This window comes from Ursus americanus, chromosome 7, assembly GCF_024610735.1.
Source record: "Ursus americanus isolate L20-20 chromosome 7, mUrsAme1.1.p, whole genome shotgun sequence".
Taxonomy (NCBI): Eukaryota; Metazoa; Chordata; class Mammalia; order Carnivora; family Ursidae; genus Ursus; species Ursus americanus.
The window spans coordinates 15917131-15929504 of record NC_142133.1 but is presented as its reverse complement, the minus strand read 5'-3'; the positions used below and the strand labels follow the sequence as shown (position 1 = coordinate 15929504).

The 12374-nt window shown below is 38.7% G+C and overlaps 1 protein-coding gene across 1 annotated transcript in view; it reads left to right on the top strand.

Annotated features, from left to right (window-relative positions):
- Nucleotides 1-12374, top strand: part of PIGF (phosphatidylinositol glycan anchor biosynthesis class F) — a 35235-nt gene that overhangs the window by 9795 nt on the left and 13066 nt on the right. Inside the window, exon 5 of the mRNA XM_045787919.2 lies at nucleotides 11193-11301. Coding sequence (XP_045643875.1) covers nucleotides 11193-11301 — 109 coding nt within the window. The remainder of the gene's footprint in view (nucleotides 1-11192; nucleotides 11302-12374) is intronic.

Below are 12374 nucleotides of genomic sequence, written 5' to 3'. Positions count from 1 at the left end.
TTCATTGTAGTTTTGAAAACAGCTTAAATGGCCTTTAATAAGGGGTGGATTAAGTTAAATTTAATGCAACTAAAAAACAACAACAACCACCCAACCACTTCTTTTTTTACTGATATGCTGTTAAGTGGAAAAAAGCAAAGTGAAGAAATATATGTAGGATGCTACCATTTATGTAAAAAGTGGGTAGGAGAGAACAGATATGCCTATGTGTCTTTGGAAGAAGACATGAGAAACTGATAAAAATATTGCTTGTCTCTGGGGAGGGGGTCTGAGAAGCTAGGGGACCAGCTCAGAATACTTTGCACCAATTAACTACCCTTTGGTGTCTTTTGAAATTTAAACCATATTAATATACTACCTGTCCAGATGAAAATTATAATGGGTTAGGTTTTGCCAATATCAAACTTATTTGGGGGTTATAGAAAGTTAGGCCTGTGTCGGGAAGTTTTTAGATTTCTCTCATGCCATCTAAACTTCAGTAGACTGCAAAAATATCCTTCGAAAATTTCTAACATACAGCAAGAGAATTGCTCAGTTGCTGGCGGTCTATAGCTAAAAATAATCAATCTGTAATATGAAACGGTTAACATTGCACAGGGCAGGGCATGAAATAGTAATATGCAAAAGTAACAATTTTTAAAGCATGTTCATGTGTCTTACAGCATTTAATTCTCATAGCAGTCTCGTGAGATACTCCTGTTTTCACGGTTCTCTAGGTGAAGATACTAGAAAGCTGACAGGTTAAGTGGTTTGCCCAAGCCCTCAAATAGCCATAAGCAGTAGAGCTGGGACTTGAATGCAGAACATCTGATAGGACAGAAGGTTTTAGAACCTCTCTTCTCTACTTAGTGGCCAAGTGATCTTAGACAAGCTGTTTAACTTCAGAGATCCTCATGTGTAATACTGTTAGAACAATACTAATATGCACTTTGCGGGGTTATTATCAGAACTGAGTGAGATAAGTGAAATCAAGTAGCAAATGCCTAAGAAATATTTGTCAAATGGATTAACAAATGTCAGGGAGCATTTTTATATTTCATACTTCTAATCCTGGCTGCTGTTTGTCTTAGTACCTCTTCCTGGTTTAGGTAGCAGACCAGGGAGTGCGCGGCATGGACAGCCATGGAGAGGAGGAAGTTTTTCAGTTGGTTTAATGTAAAATTAATTTGAGCTTTGTCATGAGAGGGCAACTTAAGTCTTCATGTTTCCATCATCCCTTAGCGATAGTTCAGTTTCTTCCCTAACATTTTTACCACCCTTTAAGAATTTAGCATAAAAAGCATGTCAAATTATGAATGAGTTAAGGGAATACTTAATTTGATAGAGTAACTTGTTTAATGTTAGAGTGGCCTTCTTAAATATTCACTGTTAGACAAAAATATTTTTATTTTTATTTTTTTTTATTTTTTAAATTTTTTTTTGAAAGATTTTATTTATTCATTCGACAGAGATAGAGACAGCCAGCGAGAGAGGGAACACAGCAGGGGGAGTGGGAGAGGAAGAGGCAGGCTCATAGCGGAGGAGCCTGATGTGGGGCTCGATCCCATAACACGGGGATCACGCCCTGAGCCGAAGGCAGACGCTTAACCGCTGTGCCACCCAGGCGCCCCATAGACAAAAATATATATATATATTTTTAAAGATTTTATTTATTTATTTGACAGAGATAGAGACAGCCAGCGAGAGAGGGAACACAAGAAGGGGGAGTAGGAGAGGAAGAAGCAGGCTCACAGTGTAGGAGCCTGATGTGGGGCTCGATCCCAGAACGCCGGGATCACGCCCTGAGCTGAAGGCAGACGCTTAACCGCTGTGCCACCCAGGCGCCCCTAGACAAAAATATTTTTAAAATGCGAAGATCTGGTGGTTCTGCAGTGATAATATGAAATACCCACAAAAACAACTTGTATGTTGTTTCAGAATTGTCCCAATATACAGTTAGCATTATTTACTTGGAGTCACAACTTTGGTTTCAGAGAATTCCATTATTATTTAGGGAGGTTATTCTAACATGAATAATACGTTTGTCTTTCTACCCAATAATTATTTACAACAGAAATGAAGGTTCTGATTCGAAGTTCTTATGCTGTAGTTCTAATTCATTAAAAGTACATAAAATACTTTCTTGATTGAAGATTTTAAAGCTTTAAATAATTTTATCATTTATCCTGTGTCTTAGCTTTAAAATACAGAAGAGTTCTTTGTTTTGTTTTAGTATTATTGAAATATGACTAAAATGTTCAGAACAAACAGGGCAGTTTTGAATGGGGCTGACATCTTGCTCAGTATGGAATCAGTATAAATGTTTTGTACTACTCTATGCAAAATAAGTACTATATCCAAATTGGTAATGTATTTATTTGCATGTCTAATATTGAGTAGATGATAACCAGATGAAGACTGAGAAACATAAAAGCTTTGATCATGAGAACTGTGTAGGAATTATATCCCAAGAGTAAAGGACCAATTCTGTAACTATTGAGATTTAATACTTAACTAAATGGCATAAATACTATTCTAACAAGACTTTTCCTTAAAGTAAATGTGAAGTTACACTAGATTAAAAAAATACAAAGGAACGCTATTTTAAAGAAACTTGAAGGTAGAAAAATAATTTGGTTTCTTAACTTCTACTAACTTCTATTTGGTATTTATTACTGAGCATACTCAATGTGTACTAGTATAATTCAGGTTGTTGTCTTGCTGTTATAATTATTGTGGGTTTTTTTTCTTTTGTAGACTTTCTTATAAAAGAAAGTATAATATTCCAGGGCGCCTGGGTGGCTCAGTCGTTAAGAGTCTGCCTTCAGCTCAGGGCGTGATCCCAGAGTCCTGGGATCAAGCCCCGCATCAGGCTCCTTTGCTGGGAGCCTGCTTCTTCCTCTCCCACTCCCCCTGCTTGTGTTCCCTTCTTCTCTTCCCTTCCCTTCTTTCTCACTGGCTGTCTCTCTCTGTCAAATAAATAAATAAAATCTTTAAAAAAAAATATTCCAGTTACCTTAAACCTACATTTTTCATCGAAGTTTGCTTTTTGATTTATCTGTTCTTTTATGCTGTTATTTGCATGTTTTAAATCAGGATCTGACCACTTTTGGTGAACTGAAAAACTTCGGTTCCTGAATTTGTGGTTGTGTGGACAAAGACAGCAGGTATTTTTGGTCATCTTTGTATGGAAATTGATTTTATATTGGAAAAACCACCCTGGACATTTAAGAGTAAAAAGATAGTGAATGACCAAAACTTTATACATTGTAAAGAATAGATAATTTAGCCTTGATAAGGGTACAGTAATTTAGTGGCAAAGAGGCACTGGTTTTAATATTCGTTCAGTAGGGGAGTGAAATTCTGTAAAATATCTTTAGCCCCCAGGAGCAGTTGTGTGGGGTCTCCTTTTTAGATGAAGAGCTGAATAGTTTAAAAGATCAGCTCCATTTACAGAAGCGTTGTTTTGATGACCGCCTATCTAAGCCACAGTGCCCACTGTTAGCCGCCCCAGGCACAGAGGGAGCATTCAACATGGTCTGTTTATTTCAATTAATGTTCCATATGATGACATTCAGTGGAGGCAAATAATATGGACTGTTACTTGGAGCTCATTTTCATGAAGATTGTAATATTGTTTTAGTTACTTTTTAAGTTTGTCCGTAGAGTGGTGAGCCATTCTGTTCTCAGGCCTCTTGACTGTATGTATACATTCCTTAACTATGAAAAAATTAACCCCAAACCATAGAAATCAGATGACTTTATTATGGAAACTTACAAAAGGGGAATAAACCAATGTCAGTGCTGCTATAAATTAGTTAATAGAAAAGAATTTATTTTTTATCTTGTCTATTACAAAGGAATATATATTGTAAAAACTCACATAATAGAAAAATATAGAAAATTAAAGGTCCTAGTAATCCTATCAAAGAAGCAGCTATCACTGGCAGATTTTAGTCTAAGTTTGTCCATGTGTATCACATATTTGCAGTGTAAAAGCAAAAATGGTTGTACTATCACTGCTTTGTAACTTTTTTTTAACTTATTAGGAACATCTTTAACAGTACATGTGTATAATGTACTGCTTCTTGCATAATGTCCTTAGTATATCTTTATCCTTAAGTAAGAATACTTGCGTTTACATTGGTTTGAACAATCGGGGAGCTGATTATCTGACATAGCAGAGATTGTATGGTTCTAGATACAGATAGATAGTTACGGTGCAGCTGTGCTCCTCACTGATTCTCCTGGTTCTTAGCCTCAGGCTGTTAGTGAGATGACAGCAAAGCCTATCCTTTGAGTCTCCCTAAGCTAATCACTGGGAGAGAGAATGGGATTACCATGATTTAATTAGTCTGATCATCAGGGATGAGATGAATGTTGGCCAAGCATTCCACGTGCCATGGTTCATTTAATTTCCTACCGAAGATTATTTTCAAGTTTTCAGGTTTATAAATAATATTGTTATGACATTTCTGTACCATATAATTTTATATACTTGTACAACAGTTTCTGTAGACTAGATTCCTGGGGTAGAATTCCTAGATGAAAAGAAGTTGACAGAGACTGCCCAGCTAAAGTTCTGATTTGAAGAATATGAACTTACCTATCAATAGAATGCCGTTTCCCTAAATCCCAGTCAGGGCCGTGTACTTTTTTTTTTTTTTTAAAGATTTTATTTATTTGACAGAGATAGAGACAGCCAGCGAGAGAGGGAACACAAGCAGGGGGAGTGGGAGAGGAAGAAGCAGGCTCATAGCGGAGGAGCCTGATGTGGGGCTCGATCCCAGAACGCTGGGATCACGCCCCGAGCCGAAGGCAGACGCCCAACCGCTGTGCCACCCAGGCGCCCCAGGGCCGTGTACTTTTTATCCATTTATGAGGGCTGCTCCTTGGCCGAGCCCGGGAGGCAGACTGCTACCACCGTAGCTTCCTCTGATTTCTAATGGGATGCATAAGCCCTGGTCAGAAGTTTTTGAAAGTTTGATCTGTCAAACCATTTATTAAATTTCAGCAGAATATTATTGATTAAATTGCAGGGATAACATTTCCCTTACCCTGCCTCCCTTCTTTTCTTCTGCCTCAGGTTACAGAAAACTGGTTAGAAAATAACATCTAGTCCTCAAAATGCAGCTTCAAGACAGGAAAAATTGGTGCTAGTTAAGATGGGAAGATAGTTTTAAAGATAATGCCCTCATTGTACCTGAGAAAATACATAGTGTGGGCCGTCTGCCTGTGCGAAGTGTGAGCAAGATGAAAAGAAATGGCATGGCAACCCTAAAAACACATTATAGAATAATAAGAAGAAAAAGGCATGTGGAAGACAAAAGAATCCAGGCAGGAAGAAAGTACTACCCAAGGAGCAAAAACAAACTCTACACAGTTTATCGTAGAAAAATGTTATTAAGAGCATAAATTCAATAAAAGCTCAAAGATAAGATGATGAAAAAAAATGAGGTGGAGAAGGAGATTGCAGAATTAATGAAATAAAATGAGAATCCAAACCACACCACCATAGGTCATAAATTAGAAACATAGACCAGTTAGGAAATCAAGTTCTAGCTTGGAAGAAAGGTTTGAGCCAATCAGAATGAATGAGCGGTAGGGCAGAGTAAAGCAGTTAGAAAAGAAATGATAAACGTAGAGAACAAAGGAGGTGAGCTTAAGACCAGCTGGTGTCCCTAAAATAACAAAACAGAAAGTAATTCAAAATATGATGGAAAACAGTTTCCCAAATGAAGGAATCGTGCAGTTTGCACATTAAGGGGTCTCGCTACATTAAAAAAGTAGTTGCACGGAACGCCTGAGTGGCTCAGTCGTTAAGCGTCTGCCTTCGGCTCAGGGCGTGATCCCGGCGTTCTGGGATCAAGCCCCACATCAGGCTCCTCTGCTATGAGCCTGCTTCTTCCTCTCCCACTCCCCCTGCTTGTGTTCCCTCTCTCGCTGGCTGTCTCTCTCTCCTGTCAAATAAATAAGTAAAATCTTAAAAAAAAAAAAAAGTAGTTGCAAATTAGGGTTACAGCGAACAGAATACAAACACTATAAAGATAATATAAGCAATAGAAGTTATACAGCAGGGGAAGGGAAGGTGAGTAAATACAACTGTACCCTCAGATACTCTGGCTGTCCCCAGATCCTGTTTGGTACAGTCTCTTCAGGGAATAAGGATTAAATGAAATTCTGTGTATTAAATGATGAATCCTCACCTTCTGCCTAGTCCTCTTCGTTCACTTGTCCCAGAATAGTGACAGCCAGGCTTATACCATCTAGGCAGGGTATAGAAATATTTCTTTCAGGGAAAAAATGGCACAAAAGAAAAACCTACAGATACTGACATTTGGGGGTTCTCTAAAAGGCAGGGTTCCTCTTCACTCCCTGGTTCGGTGAAGCCCACCATGTGCGTCGTGCTCCCCATGCACAGTGAACATCTAGTCATCTGTGTAGTGTGTCACTTTTTCGTTGGTTTTTTAAAACATACCTTTATTGAAATACAACTTCATACCCTAAAACCCACCATTTCAAGTGTACAATTCAGTGGTTTTTAAGTATAGACACAACTTTGTAACCATCACCACAATCTAATTTTAGAACATCTTACCATGCCAAAAAGAAACTCTGCCCATTAACAGTCCCCCTGCTACCCACTCTTGCACACCCCCTCATCCCCTTCCCAGGCAACCACTAAAATACTTGCTGTCTCCCTAGATTTGCCTGTTCTGAACATTTCATATGAAGTATTTTACTTTTAAGTAGAATGAGAAATGAACAGTCACTGGGCCTTTCAGGAACACCTCTAAAGTGAAACGCAGAAATCAAACAAAACAAAAAAAACTCAGTGGAAACGAAGGCAATATGAAAATCAGAAGATACCTTTAAAAAATTTCTGTTGTTTTATATCCATAAAACACCAACAGGCGACAGTCAAAAGGAATGTTCAGAGAACAAGAAAGCTCTTGGAAATTAAAAAAAAATGAGAGAAAAAAACTCAACAGAGGTAGAGACAAAGTTAAAAAGTTCCCTTAGTCAAACAGAAAAGGCCAAAGTATGGAAAATGGGTTAAAAGGGTAAAAAAATCAGAGGGTTAATTCCCAATGGTAGTATTCCCAGCAAAAGAGTAAGAAAAAGAAAATCTTAAGGGATCTGGAGAGAAAAAACAAGTCTTTATAAGTCTTTAAAAAGAAAATGCCAAGAACCAAAGACTTGATTTTAGGTTAAGAAGACCCATGGATTTCCAGCGTCATGGCTGAAAAGACACCCACTTCAAGACAAAGGATTTTGAAATTTTAGATAACCAAGAGTAAAGAGAAGATTCCAAAGGCTACCAGAGAGGGCAGTGGTGAGGGGAGCATCTTACCTAGAGAGGACTGGGAGTCAGAACATCTGAACTTTTCAGGTGGGAAACAGAAAATGGAGCGATGCCTTCAAAATTCTGAGGCAAAATGATTTCCAACAGTTCCAGTAAAGTCCTTTTCAGACTTCAAACAATCTTTAAAATCTGTTTTACCCGTTCTCAGTAATCTACTGAAGGAGGTACTTTAAAAAAAAGAAAAGAAAAAAAAAGGAGGGAAGGAAGGAAGAAAAAGTATGAGAAAGGCTTGGAATCCAGGAAGCAGGAGACCCAAAATCATCGAGAGAGGCAAAGGGAATTCCCGGGGTGATGGTATAGGGAACTGACAGGACAGCAGCCTCAGGCTTAGAAAGCAACCAGTCCAGCTTGGGGCAGGTGAGGTGCCTTCAAAAAGAAAGACAGAAGGAGAGCAGAGAGCACAAACCAGTATTTAGAGGGGATATTCAGTTTCTTTGCAATATTTGAGGATGGTTTAGTGACAGGTACGCAAGGAAATGGAGGATAAAATGAGGCAGTTCTTAACATCCAAAGAACATGAAAAATTCACTATAAGAGGAAATGTGACTGCGGTTTACTGTGTGGTTCGGCTGTGATGACCATTTTCATAATCATAATGATGTAGATACTGTGCTATTGATTCAGCCGAGAGGAGAGGATGGTGAGTCAGGGAGAAATAAGTATGTGGCGATGGGAGACTTGTGGGAAAAGGGTACTAAGTCCTCTTCTTCCAGTGTAGAAAGCAGGGAGTAACTACATCTTGAAAAGTCTATACCTAATGTATGCTCTTTAAATTTTGAGGTAGGCAGAAGGACCTGAAGAGCTTTCAGTGTCTGCCTTGGGAGCAGAAATCGGAAGTGGGGAGGGTTGCAGGGAGGGATTGGTAGTAGGCGTCATCCTCTAATTGTGATCTGGGACCTTGAAGGTATTGATATATATTATGATTTTGATGAATATTTTAATTTTACAAAGATAGGCTACAGCGGTTTTCTGTTTTTAAAACTAGATCCTAGTTCCATTTTTTTCTGTATTTATTATGTGTAAGATCATAAACGCCTTTGGATACATCAAACAAAATAGAGGACAACCTCTGGCGGAGTTTGCACATTTTGTAACCGATGGCCTCGGTGTGCTATAAAAATGAAAAATGTGCAGATATGGATCTCGCCCCTTAGCCCAGGGAACTTGGAGCTGAGAGGTTAGATAAGCCACGTACATAACCGTTGTTGAAACAGAGCTCTGATCATATCTGCCTTGATTTCAAACCTTCAGTGGCTTCCTTAGTGTGACTTCAGGTTTTTCTAAAATCCTAACCTTAAATCTCCCGCAATGAGATACTGCTTCACACCCACTAAGATGCTGGGATCAGTAGTAACAAGTACCAGCAAGGATGGGGAGAAATCGGAATTGTCACACATGTGAGTCGCAATGTGAGATGGCTCAGCTGCTTTGGAAAACAGTCTGGCAGTTCCTTTAAAAGGTTAAACGTAGTTCTCACAGGACCCAGCAATTCCATTTCTTACTATATCCCCAAGAAAAAGGAGAACATATGTCCACACAAAGCTTGTCCATGACTGTTTAGAGGAGCAGTATGCATAGTAGCCAAAAAGTCAAAACAACTCTAACGTCCCAGGAACTGATGCATGGGAAAAATACATGTGATATATCCATACACAAAATATTGTTTGACGATAAAAAAAGACGTACGCTACAAAATGGATGGATCTTGAAAACATTGCGCTAAGGGAAAGAAGCCAGTCACAAAAGTCCGAACACGCATTGTATGATTCCACGTATATGAAATGTTTGGAATACGCTAATCCATAGAGACAGAAAGTAGATTAATGGTTGCCTAGGGCTGGAGGGAAGGGGAAATGGGGAGTGACTGCTAACAGGAAAAAGGGTGTCATTTTGGGATGAAGGTTGCACAACTCTAAATGTACTAAGAAACATTGGGTTGTGCACTTTAGATGAGTGAATTGTATGACTGGGAAAGGGTTATCTGGGGCAGGTTTTCGCTGTCCTCAACGAAGGTGTTATTTTTAAAAATCCTAACTCTAACCTACTTTTCCAGCCTTATTTCCCATTCTCCCTTTCGGCCTCAACCAATTTTACTTGCGTTCCTTCTACCCGCAATGCAGGTCTTTCTCCAGTTCATCAAGCCCAGGTGCCACCCATTCTTCTAGTTCTGGCGGAACTTCCTCATCCATAAAATGGAAGAAGTAAACCCCTCCCAGCAGAAAGTAAACCTGGCTTTCAACCTCTCCCAGACTTTATGTCTCTAGATACATCACTTTATATATTGCAACGTATAGGAGTTAAGTGTTAAGTGAAAACTAGCCAACATTTGACAGCCACAGATAGTCAAAAATTAACCCTAGAAAATCCTTTAAATTGCCTGAACAGGGTAGTTACCTCTTTACATTAAACTCCCCAGTTTTTTTTCCCTCCAAGATTAGGACAGATCTCTGTCTTGTTGAATGCTAGCTAAAGAAATTGACTTGCATTTTTAGGTGTTATATAAAATTAAAAAAAATAACGGTTGCCTAGAAAATAAAACGAATTTGGATCTATGGCGATTGGCTCTAACCTTCTTCCAGTCCCGATTTTTAAAAAATTTTTTATTATGATATGTTAGTCACCATACAGTACAGCATTAGTTTTTGATGTAGTGTTCCATGATTCATTGTTCGTGTATAACACCCAGTGCTCCATGCAATACGTGCCCTCCTTAATACCCATCACTGGCCTATCCCAATCCCCCCCCCCCCCACTTAAACCCTCAGTTTGTTTCCCAGAGTCCATAGTCTCTCGTGGTTCATGAACCAGTCCCGATTTTCAATCGATTTCAAGAGCTACGGCTCTTATCTTGTGTAGGGTGGGGGAGGGGCAATAATGAGAAGGACCCGTGACAGAGGGATTGGCTTATGAACTGACTTGTCATTTGGGGCTACTTTAATTTAGTGTATATTTTGTGCGTATGGCCTGTTTCTAATGAAAGAAATCCTCTAACAAAACAGATGTCTTCAGTTATTCCCACACCGGCTGGAAGAAACTGCTTTTCATAAACTTTATAATAAGTCAACCTTGCATTTTAAACAACTGAATATTTGGAATCCTACTTACTGCTTTGTGGTGGGGTTTTAGCAGACTCACGCTGCGCACGGCTGAGTGGTCACACTCTGAGTGGCAGGCTGAAAGCAAGATCCACTCAGAGAATGGCAGAATTATGTCTTTTCACCTTTATGCTCTAAGATACACACTTAATAAATAAGAATGGTAGGAGAAATTGCTGTATCTTTTGAAATCTTTTGTTCTTATTCTCTACTCCTCACCCACCAAATAAATAGAGTTGATTTGTTTACATGAAATGTGCCATAGGAAGGGCTAGTTGAGTAAGTGATGGTCCCTTCCATGCAGTGGAATACTAGTATAGCTGTTAACAAGGCAAAACTGGGTTTATAACATGATGCATTTGAGTTTTGATAAAGGATATATACATCTGTGCATATATCATTCCAAACATATTTGTACATGCATAAAATATTTCTGGAAGGATATGTACTCTGTTGGTAGTAGCAGCTGCTGCTGGGGAGAGGAACCAGAGTTGATAAGGTGGGAGGAAGACTTAGCTTTCATTGCAAATGCTCTTTCCAATTGTTTGACTCTTACCGTTGTGCACATATTACCTGTCCGACTGACAAACACATCATCTTACTAATTAGTTGTTGATAGTTCAGGGTAAATAGATGTCAATTCGAGATGGTTAAATGAGCAGAGCACATATGTGTAGTGTTGTTGGCACTCCTGTGATTCTCTGGCAGCTAAGATAGATACCACCGGTGATTTCCGTATTTGTGTTTTACAGAGTTACATCCATTTGGGAGAACAGTCTTCAGATCACTACAATTTCTAGCTTTATAGGAACATGGCTCGGAGCCTTTCCTATTCCACTCGATTGGGAAAGACCATGGCAGGTTGGTTTCAGCTGCTTAAAGTAACAAAGCAAATGGACAGTGATGGTAAATCCGATGAAGCGAACCAGTGTGTCTGTATAAACTGTGTTGTTGTTCAGTTAAGTAGGGTTTCCAGTTCCCTCTGTCACCGGAACCTCGGTGATTTCTTATTGGCCCCAGGGCCTGTAGGCATCCGGATCAGCCCGGTTCTGTCCTCCTGGCACTATGTTTTCTACATGTATAGGTGAACAAATAAGCTTAGTTTGTGAATATTTATAGGAGTCTTTAAAAAATAGGGTAGAAGTTGCAGGAATGTCCTGTTTTCAACTTTGATACTCATTGCCTTTGTGGTCTTAGATTCGTATCTTTGTAATTTGATTTATGGCCAAGTTGAATGTTGATTTTGAAATATTTTTTAAAAGCGTATAGCAAAGTCAGTTTTGAAATAGGGTTATGTGATATTGGAGGAAGCTCATGACCATCAGGTGTTTTGTTTCCAATCACAATTGGATATAGCCAATAAGCTAGGTAAAGCACAATGAGGTAAGTGTTCTTTTTATTCCCATGTTACGGATGAGGAAACGGATTCCTAGAGGATATATAATATATCCAAGGTCACTGAGCTAGTAATGAATATATCTTTGTCTTCGTTTTTAGTGGCTTCTGTAGAATGCTGTTATATAGTTACCCCCAAATTTATTTAACAGATTCACTACTGATCATTTAGGTTATTGCCAGTATTTCACTATTACAGGTAGTGCTGGGGTAAACACCTTTGAATCTATATTTTCATGCGTTTTCCAATGATTTTCTCAAGGTAATTTCTCCCAAATGGAATTGTAGTATTAAAAACTAAATATACTTTCTTTTTTCAACACAAAGAGAATAGTATTTATAGTACGCATTTATTTAGAAAATTTAAGCAATAGTAATTAAAAAGAAGAAAATAAAAATTATCAAGTATCTAACCACCCAGAGGCAACCCTCATTTCATTTGTATTTTGGTGATAATTTGTACAGTTCTTTCTCTGTGTGTGTAACTATAATATATGTGTCATTTTTTTTTTTTTAACCACCCTGTCCACAGTCATCCT